This window comes from Bolinopsis microptera, chromosome 1 (assembly GCF_026151205.1).
Source record: "Bolinopsis microptera isolate Bmic1 chromosome 1, MBARI_Bmic_1.0, whole genome shotgun sequence".
NCBI classification, from domain to species: domain Eukaryota; kingdom Metazoa; phylum Ctenophora; class Tentaculata; order Lobata; family Bolinopsidae; genus Bolinopsis; species Bolinopsis microptera.
Genome location: NC_087072.1, coordinates 12029085 through 12054244, shown reverse-complemented (window position 1 = coordinate 12054244; position 25160 = coordinate 12029085). Strand labels below are relative to the sequence as shown.

Below are 25160 nucleotides of genomic sequence, written 5' to 3'. Positions count from 1 at the left end.
ATAGACGTTGTCAAAAGTCACGTTTTTAATTAAATGAATTTCTTATTCTAACAAACTAGTTTCAATTGTTTCAGGTATAGTGTATGCTGATCTTTAATTTTTCGTTGCTATGCCATAAAAATCTATGCCTTTCCAGTTTCAAAATTTATGCCATTTTTGACAATTAAATCACAACTCATATGTCAAGTCATTCCAAACGTGATATTGGATAACCTAAATTTGTGGCATAGAATGGCATCAAATAAACACCACCTATATACATACTGGAGCTAGCTACTGATCACTATTATATACACTAGATATGACACGACTTGTTGCATGGCTCTCAGCTGCCCTCATCATTCTCCTTCCAACCACAATAATTGGACTGGACGCTGTATCCGCCTATCTGAAGGCGTTCAAGGCAAAAAGGTTAGTACCTAACTGTTATCATCTTCTAGATTGGTTTTTGCAGACTAAGAGGTGCCGCCTCCTTTTCACGCACATGTGTTCTAGTTTGATCTCCTGATGAAAACAATAGTGTTGATTTCATTATCCCACGGGCAGGGAATATAGCGTTGTTAAAGCCCCCGTACCAAGACAATCACTGGTGTTATATCGTTACCAACCTGTTATACTACAGAAATGTAATACCTAGAAATCAAGCTGCTCCAACTGCATAAATAATGGTTTATTCGACAAATATTTCGTTAAATTTGTTTCCGATGAACTGGAGACTGCTGGTTATATGATTCTAGATATTATCCTGATATTACTCAAACATTGTTAGGTTAGTATAGGTTCGACTAACTATGATCATGGCTTTCTACCATTACCTGTTTGCGTGCGAGCATACGCTGCTACTGAGGGGACTTCGATCATTAAATGGTGTTACCATGGTAATTGTAACCACAAACCATGGTGGATTATATCTTGTCTTACTCTAATCCTCTCTTTATCATTATTTTATCCAAAACGTCTAATTCAATATTAGCTTTATTTTCAAAACAAAAATGTATTAATCACCAAAGTCCTGACAAAACAAAAATTAATTCATCACCCAGTTCACCTAGGAGAACTGTACTTAGATATTACCCGAACGTTCTCCAGCCCACTATCTTACTATATATAAAGCGAGACGATATATCACAGTGCTGGCAAGCACGAGCGGTGTCTTTATTGGGGGTATACTATGTACCCCCTTTACTATTGTACCCCCTTTACTATTATACCCCCTTTACTACTATAACCCCTTTGGTACTCGTCGGAAGCCTCTTTCGTGCACGCGAAGCGTGCACTCCGGCCGGAGGCGGCGGCCGAAGGCCGCCTCCTCCGGCACGAGTTTTTCAGGCATTAAGACTCATCGGAAGTCGTTCAGCAGATTTATTTTTAGTTCAAAACATTCTAATTTGATGTCAAAGATGACAGGAATAAAAAATAGTAATGTTGAGATTTTTAAGAAATTTGCATAAAATACTCGCCAGCACTGTTATACGAAATTCGGTAAAAAACCCAAAATCGCCATATTCAGGTGCCTTAAAAACCATGTTAAAATTGAGTTAGAGATCTGAAATTTTTTAGGGCGTCTAGACGTTGACCAAATCGACTGCAAAAAAAGTTTCAGGTTTCAGGAGCATCGGGAAGTGGGTTTTCTAGAACCCCTGTTTTACGATAGATTGTCGTGATACATACATACATACATATATATATATATACATATATTCAGGGATAGACGCTTTGCCAGTCAATTGTAGCCTGTATTTAATTGTCCATAAATTCAAAAGTATAAAAGATACAGCCATTTCCGACCACAGGTTTTGCAAATAATTGTTTATACTTTAGTTTACATTGTATAAAAAAATTATATGCCGTCATAAACACCCCTTGATGACGTCATCAAGTTAACCATTTTTAAAACTTGATTTTTGACAAAGTAATAACTTTTAAAATTAATTTTAAACCATTAAGGAGTAATTTTATTCAAAATCTGAGGAAATTTTCATCTTAGATAATTGTTCAAGCATTCTGAAAATCTACCGGAAAGTTTTTCTAACTTGCTCCTTCATAAAGATATTCGTCATTGAAGTTTGTGCTTTTTTGAAGAATTATTTTATAAAAACGTCAAATTTGCGATTTAGTATTCTCTGATGTTGGGCCATGCCTTGGATTGTGGAGCTCAGTTCTGCTTCCTATAGGTATAAATTGTGCATTAGGCTAGTTTTAAAGTTGAAAATCGAAAAGTTGCACACGTTGGGACACGCCCAAATTGATAGAAAATCGCTAAAATCACTGAAAATTGCTGTTTTCGTCATTTTCTGTCAACTTTAGAGTGCCGTTGTGATAACAGTTCTTCTTGAAATACTTTGAAACTTTGCATGCTTATCAAGCTATATATAAAACAATTACATGCAAAAATTTACGGCGATTCAATATTGGATGCTCACGCAACGTCTGCTCAAAGTTTGCACGTGCGAAAGGTGGGAATTTTGCTCATTCGTGATTTCCAACAAATTCTGCTTTGCCACGACAGTTTAATGTCATTATATATGAATTTAATGCCAACTTGAATGAGTATTAAATGGCATATTCAGTCAGTGATCGACCGATATGCTTCCCTAAACACAAGGAAATGTTTTTAAAGGAAAAATTTCGAAATCGTTGAAACTTCCTCCTTATTAATGAAGATATCAGTTTATATTTCGACTTTATAAAGTACCCTGACATTATAATCAAAAAGAGATGATATTTTACCAAAACCCATAATCATGGGTAGAGTGGACCGCTGTCAGTGTCTCTCTTTCCCAAACAAAAGGAATTGATATTACTTTGATTGACCGTTCTCAAATGTAAAATGATACCGAGAATGAAATCGGTCGCTCGCTTTTCCCATTCATTTACAATTGTAATAGATTAAGAAGAACTACCCAAAGGCAGCTGTACTCGGCAATGAAGATTCAATAAACTTCAGCTAATTCAATAAGTAATACTAATAACTACCACCCTTACTCCGAAATACTAGGTATCGACCCGAACGCAACCCAAAGAGATTTTTACAGCATCTGATTGATGTAATCAATCGAAACTTATTACAATTCGTAAGCCGTGAATGAATGGGAAAAGCGAGCGACCGATTTCATTCTCGGTATCATTTTACATTTGAGAACGGTCAATCAAAGTAATATCAATTCCTTTTGTTTGGGAAAGAGAGACACTGACAGCGGTCCACTCTACCCATGATTATGGGTTTTGGTAAAATAACATATATAATTATATGTGTTTATCCGTACTATTTTACTGACACCACGGCATCAACTTTAACGCGACTTTCCGCAAAAACTGTAAAAGATATACAACTGAAACTTTTTTGACTGGGTCAAATGCTTTAATGGCCTCCAAATCAGCATAAAAAATTAAAAATTGGCCAAGGAATATGAATTTTGGGCCCAAAATTTGGACCCCCAAGTGGTGTCAAAAACGCGAATTAAATAGGTAATAATTATTTTAGTCTCTTGAGTCTTGACACCATTTTAGGGTTATACGGGTTCCTGCTAGTAAAATATAATAACGGGAGCATGGTTCTCCACAACGTGCACTGGTACTCCACATTCCACAGCCTGCATATTTATTAGCAGACACAAACAAGTTACGTCGGTGAATTTAATTCTACTGGCCTCGTAGTTTCGAGCCTCGCCCCTTGTTTGACGAATTAATATATGGGTGGTCCAGCCTTGGTGGTCGCGTGGAAAGATGGGTGGTCCAGCCTGAAGAGATGGGTGGTCCAGCCTGGAGAGATGGGTGGTCCAGCCTGGAGAGATGGGTGGTCCAGCCTGGAGAGATGGGCGGTCCAGCCTGTAGAGATGGGTGGTCCAGCCTGGAGAGATGGGTGGTCCAGCCTGTAGAGATGGGTGGTCCAGCCTGGAGAGATGGGTGGTCCAGCCTGGAGAGATGGGTGGTCCAGCCTGAAGAGATGGTATTTGGCTGCATTAGTTATTTTGTACTATCTTTACCGCTTTCATTCTGCAGCTTAAAGTCTCATAGAATCCGTCGTGAGTCCATTTCAATTCAACCTGCGATAAAATCAATATTCATTTTGTTAAGCTGGTGGTGACAACCCGTGAAATGCTCTCAAACCTGTCAGTTAACAAGAGGGTTGATGTTATAGTAATATTAGTAGTAGTATTAGTATGAAAACTATAGTTACACTATATAACTAAAGTAGTTGCAACCATCTTGTCAGGTGTCCTTTGACCACATTGCTATACTAAGTTGAGAGACGGAACTTTGTAATCAACAAAGAATATGTGCATTGTATAAAGGAGTATTGGGTATTTGCATTTATTGCATACACGATTTCACACGATGCATTTGGCGCCCCTTTGAGGCTCCTTTCTTTGTGATAGTGGTAACGATTTCTTTTCTCCATTTACTCGGAATAAGGATACCTTTCTATTCATCCTAAGACAACCTTCTAGTTCTAAGACTTCTAAACATTGCTCATGTGTAGCTCAATTTATCTGAAGACTAGTCAGATTATCTGCAGCTAAGTCTACTGAAGTGATCTGGTGTTAACAAGATAACACCGTGTTATCTTGTATTACTACTAGCCACGCCATATAACTACAGTTCATTTGCTGCAGTATCATTTTTTTGTAAGAGCTAAGTTTAAAGGGTCAAAGAACCAGTGCCTAATTACATGTGATGACAAACTTACCTAGCTTACCTTACTGCTTACCTAGCTTGCTAGTCTATTGCTCGCTTCTCTCCTGTTCATGAAGCTTGAAAAGAGTGCCGCGCACACGCGCACAGGGATTGGCGAGCCAGGTAAAGACAAACAAACAATCCTGATGATATTAATGTTTTGGGGCTTGGAGTGCTGTCTGTATGTTATGGCTGTTTCCTGAAAGAGACCTTTTCTTATTAGTATAAAATGGGAACAGCACGCCTTATACGCTAGCATCGCAAGGTTGGTCTCTGACATCCCTAAAATGGAAATATCACGGTTACTGGTGACAGTCGACAGTCGTGACAGGTTACTGGACACCTCTTCCTTTTCACATCTTCCTCTTTATTTCGTATTAACTTTACGTGGTTTGAGATGTCTTATCTTAATCTTAATCTTAATTTTCAAGTTGTACTAAATTCTATTTGCTAGCCTTTTCTTAAGGAAATTTAAATTATCTTCAAACTTAGTCACTTAGTTGTACGATTCCTTATTTATTTGATGAAAGTTTGAAATCATATTACAAAATATAAGAATTCAACGCAAATTTATATCAAGCTGTTCGTTTTGGGAAACTTTTCTGACATCTTGAAACTGGTATCGAGTTATAGGACACCGCAAAGTTAACCTTTTAAGGTAATAATATCATAAAAGTCAGGTCCAGTCTCTGTTCGCAGACCGCCCATCATTAAGATAATTAATAGTCCAGTTATGACAGGTATCCAATGATTCAACCATCTCCACGGACAGGTATTAACGGTTCAGATCTTTATCAGGCCAGGGGACGGGCCACAACTACCTTCGAGTCCAGGTTTCCTACGCGTCATTGCCGAGCTCAGTACAAGTTGTGACACATGCCCCCCCCCCCCCCCCCCCCCCCACAATATGTGTTTAGTCACTTCTGGCCCATCTTAAGTCTCACCTCTTCACTGTGATTTTTTATTAATTATATCATTAACTTTAAGTCGTTATGATATGTTTTATTATACATATCATAATAATGGACAATTCATGGTTATTTGGACAAGTTGTGCTAAATTCATGGTTATTTGGACAAGTTGTGCTAAATTCACGGTTATTTGGACAAGTTGTGTCTGATAAATGTTCTGATAATCTTTAATATGTTAATAAACTGATTGCGTACACAGAGATGGAAAGCAAGACTTATATCAGTTTCGTCACAACTCACATGCCTGATTACAATCTTAGTATAAGACCCTGATCATTAAAAACACTCCTAGAAGTTATTTTTATAAATTTCCGAGGTGTAAATGAGGCTAACAAGTTTATTATTGTGCACATTTCCGAATAGTTGTATCATAATTTTAAACTTAGGTTTTTATTTGCCGATATTTAGTCTCCTCGGTCGACTAAGCCGAATGATAGTACTTTTACTACAATACTATACTGATTGATTGAGGAGCACTACCCGGAGGCATTACTCGGCACTTACTACACAGCATGTCAGTGTCATTACTATTAGTAAACAAGTTCCCAACAATTTCATTTCTTCATCCGGGAGTGCAAGATGCGACTTCATACTTACTTACCAACTCTTAGCACCTGTTAGATGGCTGCTCATTTCACAATGAGCCTCCACTTTTTACACATTGCCGCACTTTGCTGCGAGCTGGTGTCTTACCTCTTTAAATATATATGAGCTTCACAATGTTACATAATACTACCAACAAACTATCCTTGTGTTTGTTCTAAGCACTTTAATTTCGCTGCATAGAGTTATTCATACATCTTGAGTCATGACTACCCATCACTGCAAAGTGCAACCAGTTAAATCATTTTCCACTTATAAGTTATAACCAGTGTCACTTTACACCTGAGTTATAATCTGCTAACAGTTCTAGTTCCCTTGTGCCACTTTACGGCTCTTACTAATTCGCTCGCCCAAAAATTTCACGTGACTTTGGTTTTTATGGTTTTGCAGCCGTACAAAACGGTTTTACAAAACCCAAATCCCAACCCTAACCATAACCCCGAAGCTATCCATAACACTTACCACAACCCTAACCCTAACCCGAGCCCTAAACAATCGAATCCATGTTTTACTAGCCTGTCACGTGACCAAAACGGTTTTTTGCCCATAAAAAGCATTATTACTCTACGTCATGGGGGTGATTCGGAATCAGCGTCCAAAAATACACCGATTCAGATCAATTTCACAACCAAAGGGCCGTTTCACAAGAATTTTCTTAAAATTTGGGCGAGCGATTTAGTAGGAGCGTCACTTTACACGTGAGTTATAATCTGCCAACAGTTCTAGTATAGTTCCTTGTGTTCCTTGTGTCACTCTAAAATAGAGCTACCTTACTTAAACCAGTTAGGTAACCGCGACAAATCAGCTTTTAATACATTAATATAATCTATATCATATATTGCCACAATTCTTCTTCTGCCGTAGGGCCAATGTTGCTCATTTTAAAGCGGTTAAATAATCCGAAGTTAAAATTAAAATCCGTGTTTCAAGTTTAGTAAATCTATTTGCAGCTCTGTTCTAACATTGAGGAGACAACAAATAAAAAATAAACCCGCTTTTTAAACTAATAAGACGTTAAAATAACAACGATTGCTCGCCATTTGTGCCTTTTCATGGCTTAGTCCCTGGTAAGCTCCTCAACATTTGAATACTGTCAACAATAACAAATGGTTTGAGATACAGATGGAGTATGTGCTGTTAATTTTATAATTCCGGTTTCATTGTATTCCTAACAGTGCTATTCATTAACAGTGCTATTAATTAAGTCGACCCCAGAAAATAAACTCGTTTAATAAGCTATTATCAGACGCGACCCCAGAACTGCTCCTTTGTTTAATAGACGTTATTCGTAAAAATAGTGGTCATGCATCCGGATCCCGATGGCACTGTCGCGGCACTCTCATGGCACTCTCGAGGCACTATGGCGGCACTCTGGCGGCACAGTGCCAACTTTCAATCATGTTCGTTCACCACGAGAGTGCCGCCAGAGTGCGGAGAATTTATATATATATGCCACTTAAACTTTTGCAGTCAAATTTTCATTACCAATTACGTTTTGCACATGTGATGTCTGTACAGTAATCTTAACCAGCAATATGGTAATAACTAACGCGTTATCATTCACGGTGATACCGTAAACATAAGAATATTATCTTCATATTTCATTTTACCATCTTGGAGGGAAGTTCCTGAAAGGTTTTATTAGCTTTCAAAAATAGTATATCGTCTTCAGCTCATTTTAGTAGTCTTGGTGCTTTGAATGGTTTGCAACTGATTTGTTTCTTTGACGAAATCGGCTGAAAATTTATCTTTTAGGGAGCGTCCACATATTACGTCAGCAAGCTTTTGGCACTTTTTACCCCCTCCTAGTACGCTGTCAGCAGTGTACTAGGAGAGGGTAAAAGCCCCCCCCCCCCCCCCCCCATTTATAAATGGTGAAGGGGTGGAGTTCCTCTGTTGATTTGGGGTAGGATTGATAATCATAATTCAACATGAAGATAATGTTTTAGAGGTGACGTGACGTGAAGATAGTGTTTTAGAGGTGACGTAAGGGCGGTAAGCGGACTCGCCCCTAGTCTCCGCTACTATTTAAAAGCTTGTAAAGTACCCCTAGTCTTTATATTGCCGTGTCAAATGATGCGCCAACTAAAATATCCTCCCTCATTTAATATTGTTAAAGATCCTCACTCCTGTAGTAAAGTTAATGTTGCACTTACAAAGTAGGACCTGTCAGGATATCGTGTCAAGATCTACTTACAGAAAGGTTCCGAGACTGCAGAGTAATCGGGTTCCGGACGATGTTACATGACTACTTGAGTACTTCTTAATTAATTCGTGCGAGACCGTCTGAAACCCGTCATTTTGTGTCACTGTCAAGCTGGGCTCCATTACATGTCACCTTCACTTTATAAAGCTAACCACCTTTACACGCCAGTAATATTCTCTTATTAGTAATACTGTTTCTAACCCTTTAATCTGTTTCATTGGTAGCGTCTTACTCGCACTACTTCTTGAGTAGTTTTACCGCCGAACATGAGAACTAACAAATGAGCCGAGTCTGTTTCGTAACTTTATTACTGACGAAAGGAGCCGTTTTACTGCAGTAACCGTTACTGGCAAGACAACCTGTTAACCAGATACCGCGGTGGTTTTAATAACGCGTTGCCTCTCTGCACTATTCAAGGTGGATGTATGGTATACACATTACTTAGAAGTTCTTTTTACTTTCTTCGCCTGGTAGGTTCCTAATTTTAGAATAGATTAAGGCTAAATAAGGTAGGTTTATTGGAACTACTTTCAGTTCAGAAGTAAGTGGCCCCTTCAAACTGTATATAAACGGCCGAATGTGGTCCAGTATCCACAAGACTTCAAGCGCTGAACGGTTAATGTCGTGACCTGTTCCTTAATACACTTGTTACGCAACACTCACTCCTCACTCCTCACTCCTCACTCCTCACTCCTCACTCCTCACTCCTCACTCCTCACTAAGATTTTAGCCTCTTTACATTATTTACTGATAATATCTAGATAATATTTACCTGAAAGACCGACTGATTTGTTAGTCTCGCTACAGCCCGTATAAATGTAATAGATTTGTAGTGTTGTAAGTAATCCCATCTGATATAGGTCCTGCTCTGTGAGGTTCTGCTCTGTGAGGTTCTGCTCTGTGAGCCTCTGCTCTGTGAGCCTCTGCTCTGTGAGCCTCTGCTCTGTGAGCCTCTGCTCTGTGAGCCTCTGCTCTGTGAGCCTCTGCTCTGTGAGGTTCTGCTCTGTGAGCCTCTGCTCTGTGAGCCTCTGCTCTGTGAGCCTCTGCTCTGTGAGGCTGGTAGGCGTGTTCACTGGCTCGTGTTTTAGTTCACTGTATGTGACGCTCATATCGCACTCTTGATTGATACGGTCTACCTGGGGAAGGTCATTATATGATTGCTTTTTCAAAATGGGTCTTTTAAAGATTTTCCATTAAAATACGTAGTATATTTCATCTCGTTCATAAGTTAGGATATAAGTAATCAGCTCGACTATGGTGCCTGGTGACTGTTTCCCATTAGTTAGACCTAGAGGTCCTGAGGTACACTAAACAATTTAAAGAACTAAGCTCAGTGTTTTTCAAAACGGAAAAAAACGAAACCTACATTTGCTTTTTCAACTCATGAACTTTGTGAACTTTCGCGGTTTTAATTTGATTGGTATGAAAAAAATGTTTTCATAAAATTCTTTATTTATAGTATTTTATATCTGTATTTGATAATAATATTACTTACCCTGAAGGTGGAGATGTCTAACTCAAGTTCTACGTCGTCTCTAGACATGCTATTTGGCTCAATGTCTCTAGCATCAGCTCTGCCGGGGATTATAGGGAACGTCTGGATACTGAAAATGTTTTACTCTGAAAAGCAGCTCCTCTCTCGTAAGATCTTCATCTTGATCGCCCTCACGGACATAACAACATCCTTTTGGAGCGGGATACCGTTTGGAATATCAAGATTGATGGCCAGGGAACCGGTGCTGTTTGAAAACGAAGCCTTCTGCAATTTTTCTGGTCTGGTTTTCAACATAACCTCCCGACTCTCCGTCTTCCTCATTTCCATCCTGAGCTTCACCCGGTGTATTGCTATCATCAGCCCAATGCAGCATATCAGAAGCAACCTCATCATAGGATCTATAGCAGGATACAGCATGATACAGCTCATTATTGGGAGCATTCCGTTTCTCAACATTTTCATGTCTTCAGATTCTGGTGGAGACAGAAAGTTCTACAAGTTCAACCAGCACTATACTAACTGTGTCTGGTCGGTTGATCAGGTGATCCCCGACACTAACAAGATGTTGTACGACGTAGCGGAGTACCTTCTCCTCTTCGTCCCCTTCTTCTTCCCCTCCATCATAGTGCTGGCTAGCTGCTGTGTCTGCATCGTCTCCCTCGTCAAATCAGCTTCTAACTTCCCAACCTCCTCCCTCATCCGGAAAGACAGCGATGGAGACAAGAGTCGCATGTCATCCCGGCTCCGAGCTTGCTCCTTAGACGTCAGACCAGACGGAGATGTGATTATTCCTAATTCCGGACGGAGTGGTCGGAGCTCCATCCTGAGCACAAAGTACCGGGCCACCAGAACAATTACCCTGGTTACCCTCCTCTTTGTTACCCTTAACTTCCCATACTGGGTCATCCTCCTCCTCTTCTTCATTGAACAGAACTCAGGACTTGAGATTATCAACTATCGGAACGAGTACGTGAGGTGCTTGTTTGTCTTCTGCACTAACGTCAGTCCCTACCTTAACGCTGGACTCAATCCCATTATCTATCTAGTAAGAACCAAGGAGTCTAAATTTAGTCTCACTCTCAGCGCTAACTGGATAAGAATGGACAACTTGCGAGCACGGTCTGCATCAAGATTACGTGATTTATTTCTCTAATATTTCATAATTACGTGATTTATTTCTCTAATATTTCATAATTACGTGATTTATTTCTCTAATATTTTATAATTATAGGTTATATAGTTTGGAGATTTTTTATGTTTCGGTGGAATTCCGCGGATCTTGAATAATCATTCTTGGCACAATGATAATAGACATTGAAGAATTTGAACACTGTAGGTTGGTTTTGTGCTTACCCCGCAGTAAAACACTTGAACACCTTTTTTCAACATTAAAAGTTATTAAAAAGCTTCTTAAAACTAGGTTGCGTAAGGTTCGTTGCATTAACTAACCTGAATCTGATTCTGGCACCAACAAAAGGAGAGTTAGAGTAGAGACTAAAGTAAATGTTAAATATTTGTAATTCTTAATATTTGAGGCAAGAAAAACCCAACTCTTGGACGCAGAGATGATTGGGACTCCACCAACTACATTAAATATATTCATTCTGTTTTATTTAAAAAAAGCAATGTATTACAGTAGGACAAGAAACACTTGGGATAAGTTGTTCTTTACCCCATATTGATTTGAAGTTCATGCTGACTGTCAAAATTGTGTTCACCCTGTATTTTGGTTTGATATGTAATCGATTTAAAATGAGCTTAAATATTGTACTTTTTAGAGCATCATTTCATGGCAATTCAAACAAAATACTGCATCGATTTAAAATGTGTGGTTGTAATAAAAAATATCCGTTATATTATATGTTTAAATCTAGGTAAATATTGCTAAAAATAAATAGATATAATATATTAATGCTTTTTATACAAAGTTACAACAAAGTCTCCATGTTATGTATCCTGGGTTTGAACAGGATATTACCCGCTTAAAATATTTCCATCACGTTACATAATACTCAATAAATTTATTTGATTGTAGTTGTGAAAATAGTTTATATATAAACTATTTTGACTTATTTGTATATATACAAATAAGTCAATTCTATTCTTATTGATATGTTGGGTAGATACATTGCCGTTCGGACGGAAGAGAATGACTGTAAACTGTAAAGCTACTGTATCAATGTGTTATAGTAGCCTAGATAGAGACTGATCTCAATCTCTGATTATTTTGGGGTTAAAAAGTTTGTCATACACCATTGTGTAATGTGTATACAGTTATTAGGACTGCCAATTCTAAATAGTTCATCACAGAGTACTGTGTTTTTTGCTGTTTGTGTTATATTATCTTATGATCTGTGCAAAAAAGATATCATTTTAATGTTTGACTAATCAAACCTGTTTTTAATTTTCGCAATCATGATAGAAACGTGCCTTTGGATAATTAGCTGGATGGATAGTATCCCTCGTTAACGAAATGTAAAGATATCAAATATTTGTTTGAGATAAATTTAAAACATTACGGTTTACGTACTTATGGTTATGACATTGGATAAGTTATTTGAAATAAGAAATAAGAAATAAGGTACTAGGTGGCCTAGTGGTTAGAGCATCCGCCTTCTGCGCAGAAGGTTCAGGGTTCAAATCCCAGTGTCACCTAGCCTAGGGAGTATGCGATCTCCTCGGTCGACTCAGCCGAATGATAGGAAACTTAATTGAGGGTTAAATGAGGAGGGGTACCTGTTAAAAGTTTAAGGAACTTCCTAGGATACCCCTTCAGTACATACTGTAAACATCTGGGGAGGGTTGAATGATTTAGCAACCCTACAATGTTCACCCTCAATTTCCACCCTACAATTTCCACCCTACAATATCCACCCTACATTATCCACCCTACAATATCCAACCTACAATGTTCACCCTACAATATCCACCCTACAATGTCCACCCTCATTGTCCACCCTATAATGTCCACCCTCAATGGCCACCCTGCAATATCCACCCTACAATATTCACCCTACAATATCCACCCTACAATGGTCACCCTACAATATCCACCCTTAAATATCCACCCTACAATGTCCACCCTACAATATCCACCCTACAATATTCACCCTACAATATCCACCCTACAATGGTCACCCTACAATATCCACCCTTAAATATCCACCCTACAATGTCCACCCTACAATATCCACCGTCAATGCAATGTCCACCCTCAATGTTCACCCTACAATTTCCACCCTACAATATCCACCCTTAAATATCCACCCTACAATGTCCACCCTACAATATCCACCGTCAATGTCCACCCTCAATGTTCACCCTACAATTTCCACCCTACAATGTTCACTCTAAAATGTCCACCCTCAATGGCTCAATGTTCACCCTACAATACATAACAACCTGATCTACACTTGGGTCAGGAAACTATGATAAACTGGGTAAACATGAGATAACAAGAAGAGCATATAATGTGGTTTTTTTTTTCATTAAGGCCCGTATTCACCAACCTTTAAGTCATACTTAAACAGCGTTTTAAGTAACAACTTTAACAGTTTAAGTGGCAACTTTAAAAATGGTATTCACGAAATTCTCGATTAAGTGGCTCAGTTGGTTAATCCGCCTGGTATTGCTTGAGGTACCAGGTTCGATTCCCGACTCTGTCACTAGCCGTGGGGTGAGCGTCGTCGACGCTCAGCTAAGGATCCTGAGTGGTCTATGCAGCCCCCCGGTCCACTCAGCCAAATACTCGAGAAATCGGGTGTGAGGGTTAAATGAGGAGCTGCCCATTGCAGCAAAGTCTCGGGCGAAGAAAGTATGGTACACACTACCTTAACCGTCACTGGCCTAATGTATAATTGAATCCTTCGGCTTCCTGTAATTGGCTGGTTACACACTTGTGTAACAATGTGGCTGTTGGAATGTCCGAAGTAAAATAAGTGTTGAGATTTAAATTTTTAAAAAAGTGTCACCCTTAATTTTTAAGGATCAATTTGGTATTCACCAAATCGACTGACACTTAAGTTGGTACTTAAACTCACACTTAAAACGGATATTTTTGAGGTGCACCTAATATCGCCCTTAAACTACAGACCTCCTACTTTAAATAGTACTTAAATAAGCCTCCCCATTTTCTGTTCCACATTCCAAAATATAAATGCTTGATATCAGCCATTTAAAATCGACTTGATAACCCCGCCCACCAACAGATGGCGAAATTATTAGATATTTAAATTGTAAAATACCGATTTAAAGGGAGAGAGTAAAAGTGGGAGGCAATCATATCAAATAGCTGTCAGGACTAAAGATATGTCTACTGAAAGATATAAATTCAGCTATAATAAAAACACTTTTATCGGATGATTGCTAATTTCATAGCAAAGTACCTTTAAACAGAATCTATTCTCTCGTTTCTTTAAAGTAGGTTAAATGATCTCAACATATTGTTTGTCTTTCATACAAAGAAAACTCCATTTTTCATATGATAGTTTTTCGTTGCAGTAAGATCTTCAAGATCAAAGCTTCAAAGCAACTGAAAGCTACAAATTGAGCTGATGTTTAACTTAAGTAGCTGTCAGAATAGCAAGCTTACTAAGTAACCTGAGTTTTACTTATACGTCGATCAGTGATTAAAGTATTTTTCAGATTCATGCAGCAAGATATAATCAAGAGTCTGTCTTCCAATCAGAACCACCACAGTAAGTAGTAGAGTAAGAAACGTTTAGTTAACTACTTCCTGTAGTTGCAAAAAATATCGGAGGAGTCTGAGTTGGGGATTGAGAAGTCTTCCTCGCAAAAATGACCCAGATCTTTTCATATAACTAAAGAGCCTTTTTCTAGTTTCTGCTTTTTTTTGGGGGTTTTTTTCTTTTCCTTTTTTTTGTAACTTGTAATCTAATTCGACTGCATTGAAAACAAAACCCATAGGCACTCTTTTCAATGTTTTTTAATCAAGTAAGAGTTCACTGACCTATACTGGCTCCTCAATTCTAACATTTTTTCTTTTTTTTAACCCAAAAAAACCCAACTTTACCTAAAATTTCCATTTTGGGAATGGGTTTTTGTGGGTTTTTTGGGGTTGGAGTTTGGACACCCCCCCCCCCCCCCCTCCCCCACATAGTGTTTTTACCCGCTTGATAACGGGGTCTTAAATAGCTAAAATTTGGCCAATATCTTTAAAGATGGTTCCGTTAGAGATCTGAACTGAAATCTGCTGTGAATTTTCGAATTGATCTAGCGAATTGTTGACAGGCCAGATTAATTTGAAGTCAGGATTTCGGATACCACTAATTTGATTACTTGTCTCGGTTAACTTTCTTGGTGGTAAAGTTGTCGAGCCAAAATGGTCGTCATTACTCTACCGTTTACCTAATTTAGAAAGTGGAGCAGATACTGTTATAGAGACACCGGACTAGTTTCAGTCATATTAAAATATTGCTACTTGTCGGACATAAGTCATTCCCAAATTGTTCGCTAATTTACAACGCTTAAACTAACACGGGAAATGATTTCAGAGAAGCAGGAGGAAATGCTGAAGCTGCTCTACGATGCAATGTACGGAGTACTGCATTCCTCCTTTGTTAATCTGGAATCCTCTGATTTCACCTCAACCTCTCCCTTCCCTCACGACCAGCCCCACACTCTAGACTCCCTCAGTCTCATATACGAGAACTGCGCCCTTTTCTCTGATATCTACCTAAGGTTTTTAATGTTGTTATCAGGTCGCTCCCAGACAATTAAACAGTTTCCTGTCACTTAAGTATGTAATGGTAACTATGGTAACAAGGTATGATCTGCTCAATATTGTTGAATAATACCAACGTTATATGAAAGGTAAGTCTATAGTGAGAATATGTAGTATAAAGTATAAACTCTATGCTACATATTCTCAGTGAGCTATAGCTCTATAAATGTTGAGACGTGGATACTAAGCTGAAAAGACCACACAAAATTAACAGAATTGCCCGTTTTTCGGTTCGCGATCTCATTAAAATTGAAATAACTTTCAATGTTTTTGCGTGAAATTTTCAGAATCGATTCAGAATCGGATTTGGGCCTTGTTGTGGTCGGCAATTTTTAATCTAGGCCTCCAAAATTAATTCTTTTCTATGGGTGCAATTTTTTCCAATCTGGATGAAAATTCGTATATGAGTTCGGAAGACCACTAGCTACAAGTAAAGCACCCATAATCTGGGTTCTTTTGCTGATGTAATCCATATTCGGGCAATCTAATAACCACTAAAGTAGTTTCCTGACACATGCTTCATATCCCTAGTTTTGTATCTAAGCGATGAGTATTTTACTGTTTAAGCAATGAATTCCGACTGTCTCGCTTACTTAAATGATAATTAAATTGTCTCCGTGTCTCGCATCCGTTGTAATGCGTGGGAAAGTAAGTAAGCAAGATAAATTACTAGTCCAGTCATTGATAATCGGCTCCAACATTCCCTGATACTTATAGTTCTGAAAGTACATAGCTTCCCCAAGGTTAGGAATACAAAACAATGCTCGGAGCAAAGATATGTCAGCTTCCTAAGGTCCTATTGGACAGTCCAACCGCATTGAAGGATCTACTGAGGAAGTCTCAAAAACACGCTTTTCAAAAATGTTTATCTGGCACCTGATCGAACACTGGAGCAGAGAGTAGAACATCGGAAACTGGTATCAGAGTTGAGAGAGAAAGCTCGAGAAACACCGAACGAACAGTATTTCATCAAGAATGGCGTAGTTTGCAGTCAAGCGAAATCAATTGAAAATAAGGACATTGTCTCGACAAGTTCAGCAATCGAAAACAGTAGTGCAGGAGGACTAACTCTAAGCATCATTTAGCGCGTAATCGACACCCAGACCACTTTTATGGCATCATATAGCACGTAATCGACACCATACCACATATTTTACGGCATCATATAGCGCGTAATCGACCCCCATACCACTTTTACGGTATCATTATATAGTGCGTAATCGACCCCCAGACCACTTTTACGGCATCATATAGTGCGTAATCACTAATCGACCCCTAGACCACTTTTACGGCATCATATAGCGCGTAATCGACACCCAGCCCAATTTTACGGCATAATATAGTGAGTAATCACTAATCGACCCCCAGACCACTTTTACGGTATCATATAGCGCGTAATCGACACCCATACCACTTTTATGGCATCATATAGCGCGTAATCGACACCATACCACATTTACGGCATCATATAGCGCGTAATCGACCCCCATACCACTTTTATGGCATCATATAGCGCGCAATCGACACCCATACCACTTTTACGGCATCATATAGCGCGTAATCGACACCATACCACATTTACGGCATCATATAGCGCGTAATCGACCCCCATACCACTTTTATGGCATCATATAGCGCGTAATCGACACCCATACCACTTTTACGGCATCATATAGCGCGTAATCGACACCCATACCCCTTTTATGGCATCATAATAGCGCGTAATCGACATCCATACCACTTTTACGGCATCATATAGCGCGAAATCGACACCCATACCACTTTTACGGCGTAATCGACACCCAGACAACTTTTATGGCATCATATAGCGCGTAATCGACGACCACCACCAGGATATGTGTCACCAGTGACAACTGACTCATCAGATTGTGACGGTTAGACAATTTAAATTTGGTCCCCCCATAATAAAATTTGTTATTATAACTGGGTTGATTTCGCTGTTTATCTTCTACAGCATCACATTTTCCGGGTTACATGGCTGATAAGAAGTTTTTTAAGGACATCTATATAATGTTTAAATATTATTACATGGCACGTTTTAGGATTGAATTAATATTGTTATTAAAATGCTCATTGTAGCCATATATTTTAGATTTTCATCATCATCCTAAGGTCCGGCTTACTTTTTGAGTTACCGAGGGGAAAACAGAGAAAATGTTCACAAAGTTTGATAAAATAGCCATAATATCTGCTTCCTTCTTTTTACCAATTTCTCAAAAAGTGAGCATTTTAAATATGGCAATTCCCAATAGAACTGTTCGTCGTGCTTGAACTAATATTAAATAAACTTTATATTCTTTGAATTTCAAATAAATTAGCTGTAGTCTAGTAGTAGTATGGTCGGATTAATACGCTTTAACCCTGTCTACCGTCCTGGGCGATAACCCATGGTTAAACAACATCTGTTGCCTGCAATTAAACTGATTAGGACACTCTGAGCCTGATCAAATTGCGGTATTCTTACTCCTAACTTTAATGAGTCTAGCTTAAAATGCCACGTCTAGTGACGTCTGTAGCTGTTACAATTCTAGTTCATGATTCATATTTCTGTGGATAGATTACAAGCATTGAATGAATGATTGATCAGAAACTAACACATACGAGCTGATTAAGGAATCGATAACAGTCACATGGAGTAAAAACGTTATTTTTGTTAAATTAAACCATTTTTATCTCAGGTATCCCGATATGACGGAATCACTGTACAGAAAATTCAAATGGGCTGATTTCAGCGATCTTATTAAGAAGAGTATCCAATTCTGTTCTGAAAGTAAGGTAAGATAATACTAATAGTAAAGTAAGGTAATAAAATCATATGTTTCACCTTAATCAGCTGCTCCAAGTTTTAGTTAATACATTAATTAAGTTTTGTAAGATTTATGATTTGTTCGGTAGGCTCACTGCCTCACATTGAATGTATTCTTCAGGAAGTTTTCAACAGTAAAAACGAACACGGAAAGCTGCTGAACCTTGTAATGCAGGAGCTACAACTCATACCAAAGACTCCGGTACGATAATATAGCCACGTGGTTCACCTCGTGAGTCACGTGGTTCACCTCGTGAGTCACGTGGTTCACCTCGTGAGTCACGTGGTTCACCTCGTGAGTCACGTGGTTCACCTCGTGAGTCACGTGGTTCACCTCGTGAGTCACGTGGTTCACCTCGTGAGTCACGTGGTTCACCTCGTGACCCTTATATTGTTCAATTTGCGCTCTTCTTTTAGTCTACTGTCAGTACCCACCTCCTAGGGTCAAACTAAGGGGCTAATTTAATTGGTTTATGTTAATTTATTCATTAATAAGTATTTTTAGATAATTGATTAATTTATTATTTTATTTATTTACTTGATTGAGTCGATGAATTTATTTATTTTTGTTTTCAGAATTACCAGAACCCGTACCGGAAAGTGCTCCCTACACCCAAACAGAAGACTGATAAAAAACGAGAAAAGAAGAAACTACCCAGGGGCCCTTATATAAGCAAAGTAAAAACTGAACTATAGAAACTTTCACTCGAATAATGAGAGTTAAAATTAAGAATATTTATATTGACGAGAGAGTTTTCCATGAAATGATTTTCTTGACATTATACACATTCAATTTCTGTATCTTAACAGTTGCAGATGTTTGTGTCGAAAAGGGTAGAAAGTTTGTAGCTATTTATTATGATATTGGGTTCAGATATTAATAAGATATTAATCAGATATTAATCAGATATTTCAGATATTTTAGATATTTTTATTATTATTATTCATATTTACAATTTAATTCTTATTTATTATCATTTAATACCAATACAAGTGTTTTCATTGGACGAGAGAAGCACTATGATTGCTGTGATCTTAAAGTTAAACGACTTATCACGTGACCCCAACAAATGACAAACACAATTTGCTTGATGAATCAACTTGCCAAGTCATTGACTATATAGCAACAAAAACCAATAGTTAATAACAAATTAATAAAAAATTAAAATATTTAGATTTTTCTAGAAAAAAGCTTGAATGCAATACAAAATATCGTTTCTATTAAAACCAAATACTGACAATGAAAATTACACATATATTTTTTACAAAGACATATTTATGATCGTTTATCGGAATCATTTGGTTTTAGATTGGAAGCCGTTAATGTTGATAGTACTCATGGTAGTGGTAGTGGTAGTAAGTGGTGGTATTTCTGGAAGGTTCTTGATATTTATCACCGAAATCTTCACATGAACTTAGTCTCGTCACCTGTAAGTATGTGTTTACCTGTAAGTATGTGTTTACCTGTAAGTATATTATGTGTTTACCTGTAAGTACGTGTTTACTGATTACTGATTAGCTGGGATTTTAGAGCTCAATGTCGGGTATTCTGTTTCCATGGTTTCACTAGTTATATAATCTTGGAACACACTTAAGAGCATAATTACTAATTAGGAACTATACTCTAGTAGCAGGGAGGGAACTTGCTTCACTAAGAAATAGTCTCACTAAAGTAGGAAAGTCAGAATCCGGCCAATTTTGAATTGCTATTCATTCAATGAGAACATTACCTACTTAAACATAAATTGAAAAATGTATCGCTTTATTTTATTGTGACAAGTAAATTTCTTCGAATGACAGAGAATACTTCTTATTACAATATAATATACCCACATAGGCCCGCAGTATCAGTCTCCCATATAGACACCCCCCAGGAGTTGAAGAGGACGAGAGTGTTATCATCCTCTACTACCAGTGTGTGGTAACTGGACTGTGTGTTAGCAGAACCTGAACCACTTTCCCACAATACTTCGTTATCGTCGTCATATAGCACCATATTACCATTAGCCTGGTTATGATTAATAATCGATCATTACAAATATGATACCGGAAACATTATGACTCTGTGAGTGTGTGACACTGGAAATGCTGTGAGTGTGTGACTCTGTGAGTGTGTGACACTGTGACTCTGTGAGTGTGTGACACTGTAAGTGTGCTGTGTGTGACACTGTGACTCTGTGGGTGTGTGACACTGTGACTCTGTGAGTGTGTGACACTGTAAGTGTGCTGTGTGTGACACTGTGACTCTGTGAGTGTGTGACGCTGGAAATGTTGTGAGTGTGTGACACCGGTAACAAATAACTGAATACAAGATAACTGTATTAAAGGGTTACACCACTATCTGAACAAAGCTTGAATAGATTTACTGGGCGGCACTCAGCCTGTCATTCTGCCGAATCTCTATTCGGATTATGATTTTGATAATGAACATGAATATAATAGCCTGGGGTCCCCAGGTAAGAATAGACCAGTGTTGGTTATGAATGATAATGGAGACAGTTGGACTATGTAGGTCTTGGATTTCCGTCACATCTTTTAATTAATTTAAAACTACTCACCTGGATGATCAGACCGGACACTACGGATGCTCCTCCGGTACCGGACTCCCAAATCAATTTTTTGTTTTCGCAGTAGAGAACAAATCTTCCAGTTTTCTCCACAACCAAAGTAGTTTCTTTATTCTTTGCTATCAACTTTTGACCCATTTCCAAAAAAGGGTCTTCTGATGAAACTCTGCATTGGTTTTCTTTACAACTATTTCCTGCGTGAATGTTGTATTAACAAATATTTCCTGCGTGAATGTTGTATTAACAACTATTTCCTGCGTGAATGTTGTATTAACAACTATTTCCTGCGTGAATGTTGTATTAACAACTATTTCCTGCGTGAATGTTGTATTAACAACTATTTCCTGCGTGAATGTTGTATTAACAACTATTTCCTGCGTGAATGTTGTATTAACAACTATTTCCTGCGTGAATGTTGTATTAACAACTATTTCCTGCGTGAATGTTGTATTAACAACTATTTCCTGCGTGAATGTTGTATTAACAACTATTTCCTGCATGAATGTTGTATTAACAACTATTTCCTGCGTGAATGTTGTATTAACAACTATTTCCTGCATGAATGTTGTATTAACAACTATTTCCTGCATGAATGTTGTATTAACAACTATTTCCTGCGTGAATGTTGTATTAACAACTATTTCCTGCATGAATGTTGTATTAACAACTATTTCCTGCGTGAATGTTGTATTAACAACGTTCGGTATTATTGATACTATAATTTTTTGATTCCCTGGTTTACGAAAGCAATCACAGTAAACAAAATAACTGAATTTATTTAAATCTTGTTTAGTGTATTGGCGTTCTCTATGTATCTAATTATGTCGAATGTACAAATACTGATGATAAAGTAGTTTAGAGTATCAGCATGTAATTGGCCAGACAATGACAAAAGAAAATCGCGATTATTTAGGTCAAAAATCGCGGCGCCGCGACATGCCAAAATAGGCAAAATTGCGGCGAACATCTCGAAAATCGCGGCGAAAGATAATGTAATTGCAGAGCAAAGTTAGATGTCATATATTCGTTAACTAGCTCGTTAGTCTAGTTGGATTAGTTATAAATACTGAGCAGAGCTTGCTTTTAGATCAGCCCTTCCAGACGATCTCAAAGGTTCCTCCTAGCTTGCCAGAACGGAACTCGATGTTCCACTTCGAATCTGTACTCATACTATACACATAATATTATTAGTTAACTTGTGTTAATACTTTACCATACTACACGTAATTAAACGAATAAACCCAGTTTACAATGAGATAACATCACGTGGTGGAATCACGTGTTTTGATAACAAAGCTAGAGACTAAGGGGTAAGGAGCACACTGCTTTTCGTGTGTTTTATCGACTGACCATGAGTTCCTTTTCACAAATTGTACTACTAGTCTATAGATTATCTTTTGTGGGGACCGAGGGCTTATCGTCCGAGTATAAGCGGACACTCCTGAATTAGGGGTAGACTGGTTCGTAGGGTAATGACTTGCTAGTTTGTTTGTGTGTACACATATTAAGTCTGTGCGGATTCTAGTGATAATAAAAAATTATTATAATTATTATGTAAGAATTATTATAAGAGTTATGTATATATAGAAATAATTTTCTGCAAAATGGACTAGAAGAGTAACTTACAGTTACATATTGAGGCACTTTCCTTGTCCATTAACAATGGACAGTCAAAATGTACACGCGTATCTCAGATCTCCTCGATATACGATTTTGGACTCGAGGCTTCCCCCATGTAATACGATCTTGGGAGGCAGACCTCCCGGCCTCCCCTAGTTGCAATACGAGCTCGGAAGCGGGAGCTCTACCATCGAAGTACCTATCGAGAATGACTCGGACCGAAAATTGTATAAGTCGAAATTTTTTCAAAGTTGTTCTGGATCAGAAACTACTTTTGTTCATGTTTCATGCTACCCTGATGAGCAAAAAATATTTTTCGGTCTTCTCAAGTCCGTACCTACATTCAGAAGGCTGTGGATGTGATTGGTTCCATATAATTATAAAGAACGTAATATTTGGCCCTCGGATTGAAAGGAGAATTGGCAAATTTGGTCCTCATATTTAAAGAAAAATGCGCAATTTGTCGCGGAGAACTGAAAAAATAGCGATTTGTCGCAAGGATCTGAGGAAATCGCGATTTGTCGCGGAGAATGGGAAAAATCGTGATTCCGTACTTGGCACTTGCCACGATTTCTTTTTGACCTTGGCCAGACTGGGTTAATGACTAATTCTTACCACAATTTTCCTCATCTTCTCCATTGAGACAGTCTATATCTCCATCACATCTCCAGGATGTAGATATGCACCTCTCTGGGCAAATAAACTCGTCTTCCTTGCACAACAGTGAATCAGTGGGTCCCACTATTGTGTAATCTTCTGTTATATCACGCACTGTTGTCATGCTCGCGCTAGTTACTTCTTCAGTAACTTCATTAGTAACTTCATCAGTAACTTCTTCAGTAACTTCTTCAGTAACTTCTTCAGTAACTTCTTCAGTAACTTCTTCAGTAACTTCTTCAGTAACTTCTTCAGTAACTTCTTCAGTAACTTCTTCAGTAACTTCTTCAGTAACTTCTTCAGTAACTTCTTCAGTAACTGCTTCAGTAACTTCTTCAGTAGAACTATCAGTTAATTCGTCGGTTGGCTTGCTGGTAATTTCTACTGTAAGTGTAGTTTCGATTACTTCAGTAACTTCTTCAGTTGGAGAGGTAGTAGACTGGGTGGGTGTGCCCTCCCCTGATGTTATCCTCCTCGTCACCACTCCTGGCTCTGAACTAGCACTTGTTATCACCTGGCTCGTGGCAGCGCCTATGAGACAAAAGTAATTTCACTAGAAATTATAATTTACTAGAAACTGTCACCTAAATTATCGCCCATAAAGCCAAAGGGGGAGGTGAGATTATCATCATATCCAATGTGTTAATTTATATAGGACCAATCCAGTTTATATATTGAGTATCAATTATTATAGTTGACTTCTATCATATGTATCATTAATCATATGTAGTTTTACATAAGCTAGTAGACTGAGCCGAAATCGCAATGTTTTTCACTGTTGTGACTCACCTAAAACCTCTACCTCACAAAGGGTCAAATAGTTTTGGTCCTGAGTTACCCTGACCTCACTGCCTATCAGATCAGCACAATCCACCACAAACACGTTCTTCCCAGCCACGTAGTCAACTGTTCCACAAAGACGATTGTCCACAAATACCTATAAAATATGTCATCTAGATTTTGAAGCGTCAAGATATCATAGTCGGAGTCAGCACTCACCAGAGCCCTCTCGCTTGCAGTAGCGCGCGACCGCCTAACGGTCTTTAGTCAGCACTCACAGTCTAACCGTTATTTAGTGCCCTCCAACTTTTCTATTTTTTTATTTTAAAAGTTTGATATGTTGTAAATAACAAAATGCCAACCTGTACACCCTGAATCCTGTCAGCACAGCAATCCACCCTGTTGTGAATAACGACCCTGTTAACCCTGTACTCGGCAGTGAGAGTAACGGTCCACTTGTTAGAGGAGGTTGACGCGCTGTGGGTGCAGGATCCGTCCCAGTAGTCCCCGTTGGTGCGTCCATCTGTACCTCTGCTAGCTTCACCAGACCATCCTTCACTACTCTGCCAGGACGGAGATCCTGCTTAATTATTTGTTCAGCTCTCTGCATATGTCTAGTTCTAATGTACCGCCACAATAGTGACTTTAATAATGCTCATACTGTGGCGCCTTAATGTTCACGTCAAATATCAAATATGAAATAATTCTAACTACAGAATGATAAATCTGAAAATTATGAACTTAATACAATTTAACATTTCAATCAATTAACAAATGTATTATCTATCAATGTTCATGTTACAGACCTGTAGCAATGTTAGTGAGGGGGATGTGTTGAGAAGGTGCTCCAAATACCTGCACCTCACATAACGTCAGATACTGGTCATTCTGTACTATCTTAACACTTCCTCCCACTGTTCCACCACATTGCACCTCGTATATAACCACACCGGCTTTGTAATGAACCTCTCCACAAAACACTTCGCCCACGTAAATCTTGATGGGAGTGAGATA

General features: G+C 38.4%; 2 protein-coding genes across 6 annotated transcripts in view; one reads left to right on the top strand and one right to left on the bottom strand.

The window, feature by feature from the left end:
- Positions 1-303: 303 nt before the first annotated feature.
- On the top strand, positions 304-19460 carry LOC134822258 (uncharacterized). The gene is made up of 6 exons (XM_063833165.1): positions 304-411; positions 14597-14649; positions 15466-15652; positions 18395-18491; positions 18644-18724; positions 19099-19460. Exons 2-6 carry the CDS (start codon positions 14601-14603, stop codon positions 19216-19218), a joined length of 534 nt encoding a protein of 177 aa, XP_063689235.1. The 5' UTR covers positions 304-411; positions 14597-14600; the 3' UTR covers positions 19219-19460.
- Positions 19461-19614: 154 nt separating this feature from the next.
- Positions 19615-25160, bottom strand: part of LOC134822157 (uncharacterized) — a 29085-nt gene continuing 23539 nt past the window's right edge. For 3 of the 5 annotated variants that reach the window (XM_063833083.1, XM_063833091.1, XM_063833075.1), the window contains exons 16-22: positions 24953-25142; positions 24509-24726; positions 24156-24303; positions 23325-23897; positions 21081-21283; positions 20356-20530; positions 19615-19950 (exon numbers count right to left, since the gene is read on the bottom strand). In XM_063833083.1, the coding sequence (XP_063689153.1) occupies positions 19928-19950; positions 20356-20530; positions 21081-21283; positions 23325-23897; positions 24156-24303; positions 24509-24726; positions 24953-25142 (1530 nt within the window). In that variant the 3' untranslated portion in view covers positions 19615-19927. Of the gene's footprint in view, positions 19951-20355; positions 20531-21080; positions 21284-23324; positions 23898-24155; positions 24304-24508; positions 24730-24952; positions 25143-25160 lie in introns of all 5 variants that reach the window. The other 2 variants (XM_063833066.1, XM_063833096.1) reach the window with 1 other exon arrangement.